Source organism: Panicum hallii, chromosome 5, assembly GCF_002211085.1.
Source record: "Panicum hallii strain FIL2 chromosome 5, PHallii_v3.1, whole genome shotgun sequence".
NCBI lineage: Eukaryota > Viridiplantae > Streptophyta > Magnoliopsida > Poales > Poaceae > Panicum > Panicum hallii.
In genome coordinates, this window is record NC_038046.1 from 49,690,244 (window position 1) to 49,705,044 (window position 14,801).

General features: G+C 43.6%; 2 protein-coding genes across 3 annotated transcripts; both read right to left on the reverse strand.

Moving 5' to 3' along the window:
* Window positions 1-336: 336 nt before the first annotated feature.
* LOC112891420 (50S ribosomal protein L15) lies at window positions 337-5,588 on the reverse strand. Its single transcript, XM_025958268.1, has 4 exons — window positions 5,037-5,588; window positions 1,949-2,032; window positions 1,775-1,864; window positions 337-1,067 (listed from the first exon to the last, which is right to left on the reverse strand). Exons 1-4 carry the CDS (start codon window positions 5,475-5,477, stop codon window positions 783-785), a joined length of 900 nt encoding a protein of 299 aa, XP_025814053.1. The 5' UTR covers window positions 5,478-5,588; the 3' UTR covers window positions 337-782.
* A 1,248-nt stretch (window positions 5,589-6,836) lies between these two features.
* LOC112893280 (shaggy-related protein kinase alpha-like) lies at window positions 6,837-11,599 on the reverse strand. 2 transcript variants are annotated; one of them, XM_025960517.1, is made up of 12 exons: window positions 10,852-11,596; window positions 9,538-9,818; window positions 9,283-9,342; window positions 8,887-9,159; window positions 8,713-8,787; window positions 8,554-8,610; window positions 8,313-8,453; window positions 8,180-8,230; window positions 7,999-8,094; window positions 7,828-7,911; window positions 7,626-7,728; window positions 6,837-7,541 (listed from the first exon to the last, which is right to left on the reverse strand). In XM_025960517.1, exons 2-12 carry the CDS (start codon window positions 9,739-9,741, stop codon window positions 7,459-7,461), a joined length of 1,227 nt encoding a protein of 408 aa, XP_025816302.1. In that variant the 5' UTR covers window positions 9,742-9,818; window positions 10,852-11,596; the 3' UTR covers window positions 6,837-7,458. The 2 variants fall into 2 exon arrangements, with proteins under 2 accessions (XP_025816302.1, XP_025816303.1); XM_025960518.1 differs by lacking the exon at window positions 8,713-8,787 and having other exon boundaries at window positions 10,852-11,599.
* Window positions 11,600-14,801: the final 3,202 nt, after the last annotated feature.

Here is a 14,801-nt window from a genome sequence, read left to right on the forward strand (position 1 = left end):
AGGCGGCAGCAGCAGCTTATCTTAAACATGAACAACGCCACACATGCATGCTGCAGCCAACTTTGTTTTTCAGGTTGAAGCGTGGGACTGATCTGAGATGGTAAGCCAACCAACAGCGCTGCATCTGACCGTATTCATTGCTATACACTTACAGTACGAGCAGATCCTTTCAGGTATATAATTTACACAGCACGCCTTGTGAAACGGATTGCAAAGCCTGTCATGCACTGTACTGTAGACTCCCTAAACGGCTAACTTATGACGTGGATCTATACCATGGGCAGATTCATATCAGGACATGTGGTCAATGCAAGAACAAAGATGAAAAATAATAAATGAATCAGATAGAAGACATTCGTCTTTTTCATTTCACGGGTTCAGTGAGTAAAATAGCTGAGCGGGGCCTCCTTGATGGTGCCTGGCACTATGCATCTCACACACAAATTGATTCCAGGGACCAGGGTCATTTCTTGAGGCACCCTATGCAACTATCTGAACCCCAGCACCACAAAGCGCGCACCACAGCACAACGGAAGGCACATGCCTCCACCCTAGCTATACCCAGACAAGAGCAAACTAAATCAAGAAACTGCAGGCAAGGGATCCAACTCCACAAGGAATGGCACAATCAAGATATAACAGTCCATTCTTACATATCCTTCCCTGCCCTTAGTTGCGGTACACATTCAGAAGGGCCTGCCTTGTTTGGTGTGTAGAATGAAAAAAAAAGTACCTCCACCGTGCTTCGACCTTATGCAGTCATACTGGAAAAAAGAAAATTCTTATGCAGTCACACTCAAGCGAGCAGCGTCACGCTTTGCTGCAAACTCCAGCTCCTCTGGCGTGAAGGGGAGTGGCTTTGTCGGTGCGGGCAGGCGGCCGATGCTATCCACCTTGTCTCGTTGCTTGGGAGGAGGCCGTGCCGCTTTTGGTAGCAGGCGGCCCTTCTTCTCAAACCACTCGGGTTTCAGGAGCGCCCGGAATCCAAGCTTATTGTAGTATACCAGCCTTACTGTCCCACCAGCTGCTTCCACGGCAGCTTTTGCTCTTGCTGTTGTCCTTGATACCTGCAATTTTCAGTGCGTTGTCTCTTACTGTTTAAGAACGGGTTTCTGGTTCCAGAAACAAATATGTAAAATAGCACCAGCAACTGCAGAAGTTTCAGAAATTAGGGTACTAAAATGTCAAACTAGTCCACAGCAGAAACATCTAGAAGTCACTACAATCAAACCAGCAAGCTCTCAGCATGATTGAACTACCTATCTATCTCTACCAAGAAACCAATCACCAGTAGTACTCTCAGTATGGTTGCATCCTGAGGTACAAATTCCAGTTCATGCTCAATGTTTATGCTCTCAAATGCAGCAATGAACAAAAGTAACCATTGTAGGTAAAGGCTTAACATTCATTCTGGACTTTATAGAAGGCATGAGTGCCATTCTGGACATCAACAGGGTCGAAAGAAAATTATCTGTACTCAGCATGATTGCAAGCTATAAAAAGGCTTGATCATAAGGTGAACTAAGCTCATTACAGGTATCAGCTTAATGTAAAAATATATCTTTCTCCAATACATGTCCAATTTTTTGTTATAAGATTGTGTGATCAGTGCAACAAGAAGTAGAACATTTTGCTTCTAGGTAAGAGCTAGGCATTGAATTTTGAAGAGAAGCATGCATCTGATAAGATGGCATGCAAGGAAATAGGAAACTACAAGAGTAAATTTCACCCCTGATTAGATACAAATACTTTTTGAACTGGAGATTACGTTTACCTCAAGGTGAATTGGCCATTTGATTTCTTCTGCTCCACGACCCATTAAGCGAATTCCATCCTTTATTTGCTTCCCAATGGCACCTGTTTCCTGGCGAAGTGGGATACAGATGTTATTGCCATTAAACTAAAAAACAACAGAAACATACAGGATGAAAGAAATAATTCCAAGTACCTTCAGTGTCTTCATTGTTATCAGTTCAGACGAATCAATTTTTCCAGCATTGATGAGCTTTGCAATTTTCCCCAGTCCACAGGGCTGATCAGAAGGAAATGTTATTAACATCAAATATTGTCATACCAGACAATTCAAAGAGGTTCAAGTCATGCATGGGCAAGGACCAGTAGTATTCACAATTTGCTCAATATAGTCATATATCATAGACAGCTGAAAGACTTTCTGAAGACAAGACCGATTTGTAGATGACTAACGTTGGTGCTTTGTATTTCAATAATTGCACGCCACAATGATAATTGCAAGACCTTTACAGATTTCCCTTAGGGGCTGTTTGGATCCTCTCATTTTGGAGGAATTGAAATCTACTTAATAAACTAGGCTATTTGGCTTAGGATTTGACATCCCACCACTTTCCAACCACTTTCCAAAGTTTAGATATAAGCTCTGTTACCCGGACACGGCTCTCAGGCCACGTATCGCGTGTCCGATACATGTCAGACACGGATACGGTGCTGATACGGCGCGGATACGTACCCACGGAGTACCGGGAAAAAATAAAATCGCGAATAAATCGATACGTGGGCCAGACACGAATCTGCACGTTTTTGGGATACGGCCCAGCCCACGAAGCAGTTCAGCCTCATATCCCAACCCCTGACCTAGCCCCCCCACGGCCAGCACTTGACGGGCCCCACGGTGAGTTTCCTGTTCCCGTCGTCCTCTAGGCTCTGGATTGATTTCTTCCTTCCATATTTTTCCTCTCTGATTTCCTCCTCCCCGATCTAGAGACCTAACTACCTCAGAACTGTTCTTGCTTTCTTCTGTAGATGGCTACATCGAGCAATGCTAGTGCTACTGCTGGAGGTGCTAGCGCAAGTGCTAGTGGTAGTACAGGATCTGCATCCACGATTTATATAAAGGCTCCACTGTGGGCTCATGTTACCATTATAGTAGTTTCCTAGATTTAGCTATGTTTGTTATGTATTGACTGCTATTTGCCTATGTTGAACTTCGATTTCTTATTGTTGTGAACTTTGATATGCATTGTTCTTTATTTATTTATTTTTTAAAAAATTCTGAAACTTATCCACGTGTCGGGAGTTTTTTGGGAAAGTGCCGTATCGGCGTACCCGTATCGGCCACGATACTGATACGCATATCCATATCCGTGTAACTTAGGATATAAGCCTATCCTAAATTCATAGGATAGGAGATGGAAATTGATTCTATACACCACCAAGCTATGTTTCTATTCCGTAACTTATAGCATGCTCTTTGGCTCACACCTCTATAGTAGAAATATAGCACATAGGTATCTCCCTCATATGGCCAACAATTGTATACAAATATATTCCATATATAATCATATTAGCTTAATAGATTTGTGTCTAAATTATAATTATTAGAATGGAATTCAATTCCAAGGTTCCAAACTGGGCCTTAGTGTTATCCGTTTGTCAAACTCCTTCCTACTCTGTATGCCTCTTGAAGCGTGTGGGAGTGTCAAGGATAGTTGAGTACCATATGTCTGTCAATGGTGCCTTTTTACACTGTAGATTCAGTAAAGGGTTTCTATTAAACGTAAATGTGACCTTTGAGCTTCAATACCATCAACTGTAGCAAACTCGCCCTCCAAAATCCAAATAGCTTCTCAACTATTCTTCGTCACCTTCAAATACACCACTCCATTCATGTCATAACCTATAGACGTTGCTACATGGCACAATTGGTGCTATCATGGCACAAAAAGATCAGCACTGTTCCAATTAATGTAATCACTATGGATCCGACTAGAAGGAAAGTTATGATGAAGGGAATTTCTTTACCCTCAGCCAGATGTATCCAAACAATAGAACGGGGCTAAAAAATCTGTATGTTTCCCTATCCCACTAATTAGTCCCTTCTCATTCCGCAATCCACAGATACCATGTATCCAAACACAACCTAAGTTTAAAGAACACTATGTATTGAGGAATTTCTGTTGTAAAGGAGCATAGAGATGTAATAATGCTTCTTGTTCCACTATTTTCTTTTCATTTTCTCTCCTTTCGTGAGTGGCTTCACCATGGCACACAGAAAGCATACTCTACCTCAAAACAAATCTAGAACACCCACTTAACTGGTCCAACCACTCAGAAAGTTCTCATGAATATCCTAGACAAATTGTAAATTCCGTTTTGTGGAGGAACCAAATGAAGGAACTGAAATTGGATAACTAGTAAATTCATCAATGCAGTTCAATATGTCCAAAGCATTCATTAAACAAAAAGCGATTTTCGAAACAACTATCGACCTTAATGTTATGAATGTACAGGATATCTACATTGGTCTGAAAAAAATCAAGGCTCTACAACAATGTTCTTATTCGATTTATACTGTCTGACACATTTGAAACCAAACTAAGGCAGACAAAATTACAGCATATTTCAGTTATTTCAGCTTGGTTAGGTGTGGTTGGTTTTACTCTATCTTCATCACTGCAAGGAATTCTTATGCAACAAGATTGTGATTGTGGTGCAGAAACATTACTGCAGCAGGGCCCTAAGCCATGTAGTTGAAACCGCAATGTTCTGCTATCAAGTTTCTTATTCAGTTCATTCTGCTTTCTATGGGACTAAATATACAAAAAATTCCTAAATTCGTTGAACAAAAATGACTCATAACTACTCAATAGCACTATCCCAACGAGTGATGTAAAAATGATATTTACATGCAGTCATGCACCAACATGGACCACACCACGATTTTAAGCAAATTTTCATGGTACATATTCAGCAATCCGTAAATGCTACTTTCAACACATTTTACCACAGATATGTCAGTTGAACAAAGATCAACCACCATATGTACAAATCCAATTTTGCCGTGTAAGTTAGCAGCATTTTTAATGAAGCGTCACAACAGAAGGTACCAGATCCCATGATGTACTGATTATCAGGAAACCAAGGAATGAAAATGCCAGTATGCTGGCAATCGTCAAGCCAAGGACACGACATCGATGGAACACCTGATGCGCACTACAGATGCGAGAAGGGAGAGGAAATGGAAGGGGGGAAAATAAGCAATAGATGCTGCAGGGACGGACCTGGAACGTGAGGGAGAAGCGGTTCTTGAATCCACGCCGGGGCAGGCGGCGGCGGAGCGGGGTCTGGCCGCCCTCGAAGCCGAACCTGGCGGTTCCTCGCGCCTTCTGTCCCTTGTGTCCGCGGCCGGCCGTCTTGCCCTTCCCGGAGCCGATCCCGCGTCCTTTACGCGTCTTCTGCTTCCGCGCGCCCGGGTTGTCCCGCAGGTCGTTGAGCCGCAGCAGGGAACCCACCGTCCGCAGGGGCTTCCGCGCCGGCGCCGGCGCCGCCGCAGCCGCCGCTGCCTGGGTGGCGTAGGAGGACGCGGAGGCGACCCATGTGGGCGCGAGGGGGAGCGGCCGGGATGGGGGTGGAAGCGGAAGCGGGTGCGGGTGCGGGTGCTGGAGGCGCCGGGTGGCGGCGGCGGTGGTGCGGAGGAGGAGCTGGGAGGCGCGGCGCCACATGGCTGGTGGTGCTGCGGGCTGCCTTCCTCGCCGGGTCGCTCGGGTGGGCCGGGGCCGAGGGGGTTTAGGGTTCTTACTCAAGTTTGGCGTCTCGCGGTCTGCTGCGGCTTCTGCAGAAATGGCAGAATCTCTGCTGCACCATTGGCTCTGGATTTGCAAACAAATCCCTTTCAGTTGGTAGTATCTACTAAAATTAACACAACACAATTATACGTTTTTTCGAATTCAAGAGTCGTGTACCTAAAAAATTGCATCTAACTTCAAATTTCACGCTGAGGTTAGTCTCGGGTATTAGCCTTCAAAACCATGTAAGAAATTATATTAATGGTATTGTAAATGTTAGGGGGATAGATATGCGATTTAGAAGTCCAAAAGGTTCTTAAATCGTATTTATTTGAGTTTTTAGGTATTTTTAAACTACTAACTTTTACGATATCCAAAAGCATGAAAATTAAAAGCACATGATAGACGATGTTCTTGTGGTTACAGAAATCTCGGTAGTATCTTAGGTTCTAGGTTTGACTATCCGTGGAGCAAATTTTTAGAATTTAACAACGTCGTGCTGAAACAGTGGTAGGCGACGTTTCCATCGGCAGCAAGGTATCTGTGTTGACTTCGTCAATATCGAGAATTTGCCGACTCAGTCTTCGAAGATACTGATAGAGGCAAGGTTTCCATGCGTGCGTTTATAAGGATGAGTGTGCGTGCGTTGTAAGTATTTGAGTTGTACTGTATAATCGTAAAAGAGGAGAAAAAAAGCACACGTGCTTCTAGCTTCTAGCTTTTGAGTGCTTCTAACTTTCAGAGATCCCAAAATTCCAAAAACCTATGATCTAAAAATCCCTAAAAGTTCAAGAAAACAAGGTCTTAGTACCTCCCCAGTTATGGTAACGAGCTGTATCAGTCATGCCTACAAGTGTTCAGGTAGAGACAAATAACTTATCTATTAATTAATACAAGTCCGGCAATCTCTGCCGGGTTATGTTTCAAAGAATAAAATAAACAAACCAAATAAGAAATGATATAGACACAAAAGTTTCCGTTTCTGCAGGGGTGTCCAGCGATTAATGGTTAAACCCATTCGGAGATCCAACACTAGAATTCCGCTCTAGCAAATCAATTAGGTAATCCATCCGGCCTAGTCAAAAAAAAAAAGAAAAAGAAGGTAATCCATCCGGCAATAACTGATATCTGAAGTTTTGAAGTTACCATGTCAAGCTCATGTCCCAATACCTTCTACCTTCAAACCTTGAGCTCGAGCAATATAACGGGGTGACAGGAAGTTAAAATCAAACAATTCATGTTCGTCTGTTTCTCTCAGCATCTCAGTAGAAGAATTGCAACTGATAACAAGAAATATGACTAAATAGCTCCACACAATTATCATTTTTGCATTAGGAACGAATAGGACCCAATGTTGAACACAAAAGGATAATAGAAATACAAAGACTAGCTTAGACTGGAAAAGACATCATCTGCTGATGACCTTTTCTTGCTCATGACTGTTACAGATTAAAAGGGTTTAACTCCAATGGTAGCTGAAAACCGATACAGCCTCAGGAAAAAGAATCCAGATCAAACATACATATGATAGTTCTTTTTTTTTCATTTGGTGATACAGATAGATATGCAAAGAATCCATCTCCAAAAAGAAAGAATAAAATATGCAAAGAATGAGTTTCAAGGTTGGGGCAGACCAATATACAGACCACAGGAAAGGATCACGCTTTATGTCTTCATCAGCTTTACAGAATGTGGTGAAAGGGCTCACCACCGTTGTAGAACAAACATGAGACATCACAGCCAGAGTGAAAGAAAACAGCATGCATTGCCCATCCAATAATACTGTAGGCTGCATTGCCCATCCAATAATACTGTAGGCGAATGCTACTCTGCAGTTTTCAACACAATATTGATGTAATATGCAGGTAATCTCCAAACTGCTGCTTGCTTCTTTTTGTGAGCACTCTGAACTGCTTCCTCATATTCCTAAGAAGGCACATTGCTTCTTGGCATGCTGAGGAATTAATTTCATGACAAAATCCATTGGTACTCCTCGTAACTCTGTTCAAGTTGGGCACGTAGAATATCAGGATCTCCTGATAGGAGGTTTCAGTTGATGCACATGTAAAAATAAAATGCACTTACCATTAGGCTTAAAATTGAAGAGATGGGGAAGAGAACGACCGTTCGGTAACCGGGCATTTGGATCCCGTAGTTCATCAAAGAATGGATGGATTAGCGCCTCCAACTGTTAGAGAGACAATGAACAAAAATATTATTAGATTCTTTGCTACAGATTAATCTCAAATGCTACAGATTTCCTAAGATGAAGTGTTTTAGTACTTACTGCAGTGCACCGAAGGTTTGGTGAGTACTGTAGGAGCCGAGAAACAAGATCTACAGCTTCAGATGGCATTCTTTTGTGGAAGATCTGGTGAAAATAATGGCATCATCAGATTTAGCATAGGAAACAGAAATCTTTAAAGAAAAGGAAAGCTACAAGATGTGAACCTTTTACCTTGTGCCATGGGTGAGCTTTGATTTGTGGGAACTTAAACTCAGTATAGTTTGGGTTCATGCGCTTAATTTCATCCCGTGTCGGAGTACCTAGAACCTGAAAGAAAAATGAGCCTCCTGCATGAGTCAAACAGAATGGGTACCTAGCTAAAATATCTTCAATTGAAAGAAGTCGCTGTTACCTTGATAATTTCAACAAGCTGATCGACACCACTATCCCCAGGAAAAACAGGCTATCCAACAACAGATATCTTATAAAGAAGTTGCTTCAAGCATTTAGCTGATAGATCACAATTAACTTGGTTGATCTCTTACCTGCCCTAGAAGAAGTTCAGCAAGAACGCAACCAGCAGACCACACGTCAATAGCTGTCGTGTACTCTGTAGCACCAAATATGAGCTCTGGAGCTCTGTAGTATCTAGAACATATATATGAAATATTTGGTTCCCCTTGTACCTATTAACATAGGTAGAATATTTGCAATTTTAGGTGGCATAACATAGATTATGCGATTTTTCAGGTGGCATTCAGTACATCTAGAAGTTATGAACCATACCAAGACTTTCGCACTGCCGAAATCACACAATTTCAGTTGATGAGTATGTGGGTTCACCTGTTACAACAATAAGCCAATATCAAATCACCAGAGACCATTAACAATCCAAGAAAAAATGTTTCTGTAATCACTTTGAAAAAGTATAACCACATGCAATACCAGAATATTTTGTGGCTTTATATCTCTGTGGCATACTCCTACACAGTTATGCATGTAAGCCAAAGCTCTACAAATCTGTAAATTTAGTTCAATAAAACAAGTTCAAAGAATTATTGAAATAAGTAAAAAGCTAGAGTTGTGTTGAAAGGTACTCGCAAAGTTGCAAAACTTTACCTGGTACATATAGAGTTTAACATATATCAACGGCATACGTTGATTCATCTTATTGTAATGTTTAATAACACGGTGAACAGTTTCTGGCACATATTCAAGCACCAAATTGAGGTAAAGCTCTTCCTTTTCAGTTGTCGAGCAAAAGTAATGCTTCAAGCATACGACATTAGGGTGATCAAGAACTTGCATTGTTTGCAGCTCACGGTTCTTATACCTCACATCTTGAAGAACTTTCTTTATAGCTACTCTCTCACTAGTTTCCAGACACCTGGCCTGTTAATTGTAATTTGAACAAAAAGTGAATATCAGTAATGCTATACACAAAAATTCTAACAGAATATAACACATGATAGTGTAGAACGATACAAAAGGTAATTTTGGTGTACAACAACCAACCTGGAAGACAACTCCAAATGAACCTTGCCCTACAATACGCTCTGCCATGTAACTAATGGTCTGCAATTTAGTAAAATATTTAGTATTACAAATCTTGAGCATTCTGTTAAGAGGGACTGAAAATGATGGCCAAAAAAGGAAAGAAAAAGAGGCTGCCGCGCATAATATCAATAATTTATCGTGTTGACAATATATGCTCCTCTACCGAAGTTGATATTTAAGATTGACATGGCTCTGCATTATTTAGCTTATTACCTGCCTTGACTGTGAATTTCTTCCACCAACAGATGTTACGATGGTATGACCAACCTCCATCCCATTGCCATTGACAACAACAGCTTCAACTTCCTTTTCATCTCTTATGCTCATCCCGTTCATCTCATCTGGCAACCGATCAGTGGCGCCACTAGTACTAGCTTCATAACCTGATGAAGGATTTAGTAGGCCTACTGATGTCATATTGCCTGGTTCCACTTTGTGACAAAATTAATGGACCAAGTTCCTTTCTTCCACTGCCAGAAATATACTCAGTTCACCTGCAAAGAGCAATATTTTAGCAAGTCACAAAGCACAGCCTATGCAGTCTTTGGTCTTTACAATCTGTCAATTATCTGCAACTCTAGATGAATAAATTCTGGTACTCCCTCTGACTAGTCACAAATAAGTATCGTTTTATACCATTGTAGCTCATAAAAATAATTTAGATAGATTTCTACAGTGTATTACTATAACATTACGGACGTAGTATTTGAATTGAATATAGCCCTACAAATGTTTGCAACCTAGCACATCACCAATCCAGATATCTTTAAGGGTTTTGTTTGCTAGACGTCTCACAGCATTAAGTGGATTTGTGCACAAAAAATGAATTTAATCTGTGGTAGCAAGCTCAATTTGCTATTAATCTGCCTTCGACTTAGAATCACCCAGCCGAACATGGTATGTTTCTGAGTTTTGGCTAACCATATCTTTGTAATCTTGTACTGGTGAAAAACAGCAAGGAAGATGTTGAAGTCATGACCTTTTACCCAGATGACAAAAGGAAGTCAACACATTTTGTAGTTATGTCATACTACACAAGGAGATGGGCACCCAGGCTAGGCCTAGGATCCAGACTGGAATTAGGGGCGCTTCGATACTTTTGAACAATACAAGAAAGCAACTATTTTCAACCACTATGATTAAATTCAAATCAAAATTGGGGCTTTTTTATCAAATGCATCATCACAATTAACCTAGCAGCATCAAGAATCTGGATTTCCGAACCTTTTCACTAAATTGCATGACCAGTAGAAAGTCTGCACAGCACAAATCAAGAAGCCTCCAAGGCTCCGACCCCCAAATGAACAACAAAATCAAATCTTCCTCTTACAACAACGAACCAAAGAGAGTACTCGGGAAGGGAGTCCCGTCCCTACGCCTCTACGATCTCCTCAGATATAAGTGCAACAGAAGAATACAGATCGAATTCGGTCCTTCTCGGCCGAAGCCCACCAAATTCTCCCGACCCCAACAAAGCGTTCGATTAAGGCTAAAAAAATTATCAGGGAACCAGTTGTTGGAGCTTACCAGATCGAGGATTTCCAAAGGGCGGGGTAGCTCTAGTCGAGGGATTGAGGAGAAGATTCGACCCCAATCCGTTCGGCTCCCCCCTCTGCTCCCCAGCAGACTAAGGGTTGTGGTGCCCGATTTGAAGGGGGCAGCAGAGGAGCAGAGGCGGCGGCGCAGACGCGCAGCGCAGTTATAATAGAGAAACCGATGCCAGGGCTGTCGACGAGCCGAGCACGAGCGGGCTCAGGAGCGCGGCTCGAGCTCGAACGCCAACTCGAGCCGAGCCTGGTTTGACCCTCGAGCTTCCAATCAGGCAGGCTCGAGTTCGGCTCGACCGAAGCTCCAGCTCGGCTTGTCGAAGCTCGCCGGTACGGGATGGGGAAGCGAGTCGAAACAGGCTGGCGGCGCCACCGTCGCCTGTCGCCGTCGTGGAAGATGGAGCCGGCCGCCGCGCGTGGGTTCGTGCTCTTTGCACCCTTCGGGGCGGAGGGCGGGAGCTTCGGCACCTACTCCATGGCGGTCCACGCCTACCGCTGGTCGGCGGCCGGAAGATCTGGTGAGATGAGGTGGCGGCCGGCAGGGCGGCAGGATAGGAGCAGAAGCGGCCGGCTTGAGGAAAAGGAAGCGGAGGCGGCCGAGGGGTGGGAGCGGGAGGGAAGCTGCTTCGGGAGTGGGCCGGGTGGGAAGAAGAGATTGGTGACTGGGACCGGGAGAGGCGGCAGCCGCCGGCCGGTGGGAGAAGATGAACAGAAGCGGTGGCGCGATGGTGGTGCAGGGCAGGAGGATGGAGGCGCGGCTTGGGCTCCGTGCTCCGTTGCCGTTAGTGCTCGTGTGGACCTGGTCGACTGGGCTTCAGAGTTGGAATTTTTTTTAAAAAAGAATAAAAAAATAAAATTGGGAAAAGCGGTGCTGGTTGGAAACATTTTAAAAAATAGGTACCTCCTGCCCGCTGATCGGGCGGAAGGCGTGGGGCCGGGGACCTCCCGCCCATCCAGCGGGCGGGAGGTTCCCCAAGGGCCTCTTCGCAAATAAGAAATTCACGAAGAGGTCCCTGCGGGGGCATCCCGCCCATCCAACGGGCGGGATGTGTCCTGAGGGGCATCCCGCCCTTTGGTCGGGCGGGAGGACCCCCCAGCTATATAAGCCCCAACCTGCCCCAAAAATTTCATTTTATCCAGCAAAAATTAGAAAAAAAAGAAAGAGAGGAGAGGAAGAGAGAAGAGGAAGCGGCGAAGCCCTGTTCAGACGTCGTTTGGAGGTATATTCTCATTCTAGCCGTATAATTACTTGAAAATAACTATAATCTAGGAAATATTTCTTAGAGTAGTTATGTTTTGAATAGTTTTTAGTATTTTTATTTGTTTTTAGTATAATTTATATTCTGAATAGTTTAGAACCTGTAAAATATAATCTGAGAATCGCTGAAACTTAGGGTTGTCGTTCTGTGGTATAACTAGTTTATTAATGATTGACAGATATGTCTTCCGAGAAGGGTCTTTTCAGTATATATTACAGAGAAGGAAATGTGATTTATGGGCCGAATGGGGTAGATTTAAGTGAATTCAACTGTGCGGTCAGAGGAATTACCCGACCGCACGAGAGGACATTTGAATCCCTATGCAACTGGTTAATGAGGGAATTAAGGATTAATCAGGAGACACACACTGTGAGTGTTCAATGCGTCATAAATCGTACCACTCATGCTTTTGATCTGGGAGCTGATGCCACTTGCAAGCAACGAGGACTGGTTAACTTATCTGCAAAATGCAAGTCATTGGCAATGGCCACTGGTACTCCTTGTCAGTGTGCACCAGAACCCTTTGATAAACATTGAAGCTGCTCCGGGGGATGAAAATATTGATGAAGAAGTTGAGGAGGCAAACATTTAGGCAGGTGGCACCGCAGCACCTCAATGCGTGGCCGATGAGGGAGAGAACATACCCTTTATTGTAGAACAGCTGCAAGACGAAGAACGTGAATTGGATCAAGCAATGAATACCGATTCGTCTGACGATGACGATGATGTGTCTGAAGAATGGGTAAGCAGCGACTTCAGTCATCTTATCGTAGATGACAGATCTAGCGGGCCTTCGGATTGCAGGGAGAATGAAATTGTCCAGGGTGCGAGGTACCACTCAATTGAAGAGGTGAAGGAAGCTGTTAAGTATTGGTCTCTCTCTCTTATGCGAGAGTTTAAAATAGTCGAGTGCAAATCTCGTAAGTACGATGTGGTATGTGTGAAGGAGGGCTGTTCGTGGTGGGTGCATGCCTATAAGGGTAAATGGAAAGATTATTGGGAATGCTCAATTGTCACTCAGCACACTTGTCATTTGCCGGGGGTGCAGAAGACCCATCGCAATCTTACATCGCAATACATCGCAAATGAGATGTACGGGATGATAGTAGAGAACATGTCATATGAACCAAAATCTATTATCAGGTATATTTAGGAAAAGTACAAGTATACCATCTCGTATAGCAAGGCGTGGAGTGCAAAACAAAAGGTATTGGAGATGAGATTTGGTACGTTCGAGGCTGCATATGATAACGTTCCTCGATTGCAAATGCTGACAGCTATTGGAGTGGATGGAAACAATCAATTGCTTCCTGTTGCTTTTACTTTTGTTGAGAGTGAGAATACAGACAGCTGGTACCGGTTCCTGGAACGGGTTAAGCTTGTAGTCGTTCGGGATAGGGAAGATGTCTGCCTGATTCATGATCGTTACGCCGGCATACTGAGGGCAATACTAGATTTGCAGCAGGGGTGTGTGGAGACCGGACAGCCGCCTAAGTGGCGTGATGTTCGCAGTAGGTGGTGCATGAGACATATCGGTGCAAATTTTTTCTGGCAATTCAAGAACAAGCACCTTATGGATATGTTCAAGAAGCTATGCAAGGAAACGAATCAGCAAAAATTTAACAAGCAGTGGCAAAAACTTGATGAACTGACCGGGAAGAAAAGAGCCGAGGACGCATAAAAAAATATAATTGCACAGGATGAATCACAGGCTTTGTGTCCTTTGCCAACAGATACTGCACGTACTCGCAGAAGGTCTGGGTCAGCGGTGAAAACGTTTTCTGAATGGACTGAGAATGAACCCAAGGAGAAGTGGGCGTTACTTTACGATACCGATGGTGCAAGGTACGGCATAATGATCACCAACTTCGCCGAGGTTTACAATTAGGTGCTGCGAGGTGTTCGTGGGCTTCCACTGGTTGCAATTGTGGAATTCATCATCCGCGGGTGTACCGATTACTTTAGGAAGCGGTTCACTAAAAATTAGGTATTCATGCAAGATCCTGACAGATATTTTGGAAAAATGATAACAGAATATATGACTAAGAAGGCAGAAAGCGCCCGGCTACACCATGTACGGCAATGTGGTACACAGGAGCTCAAGTTTGAGGTATTTTCTAAAGACAGAGCGCAACATGGCATGAGACGTCAAACTCCTGTAAAGGAGTGCATTCTCAAGTTTGATGGAACTTGTTGTTGCTCATGCATGAGGCCCAAGTTGCTGCACTTATCTTATTCTCATGTAATAGCTGCTTGTGCGGATATTCGACATCCTGTTGATATATATGTTTCCCATTACTTCAGAAAGGAGACAATTGCCAGCACCTGGCAGTATGAGATCTATGGGTTCCGTTTGGTTGGATCGTTCACTGAGACAGCGAATCCTGTTATATATATTCCAGACCCAAGATCATCACGGGTTAAGAGAGGGCGCCGTCAGACACGGCGTATTCGTAATGATATGGATGAGTCAGAGCTCCGTCCGAGGATACAGCGCTTCAGTGCATGTAATCAGATTGGACACACGTATAAATGTTGTCCAAACAATGATGCTGGCCCCAGTTCTGCTGAAGCTAGCCCTACAGGTGATGTTACAGATGGAAGACCTCCGGTTGCATTAAGGAGTGGGAGACGTCGCCGATCGAGTGCTAGTACGTCATCAGGCATCATT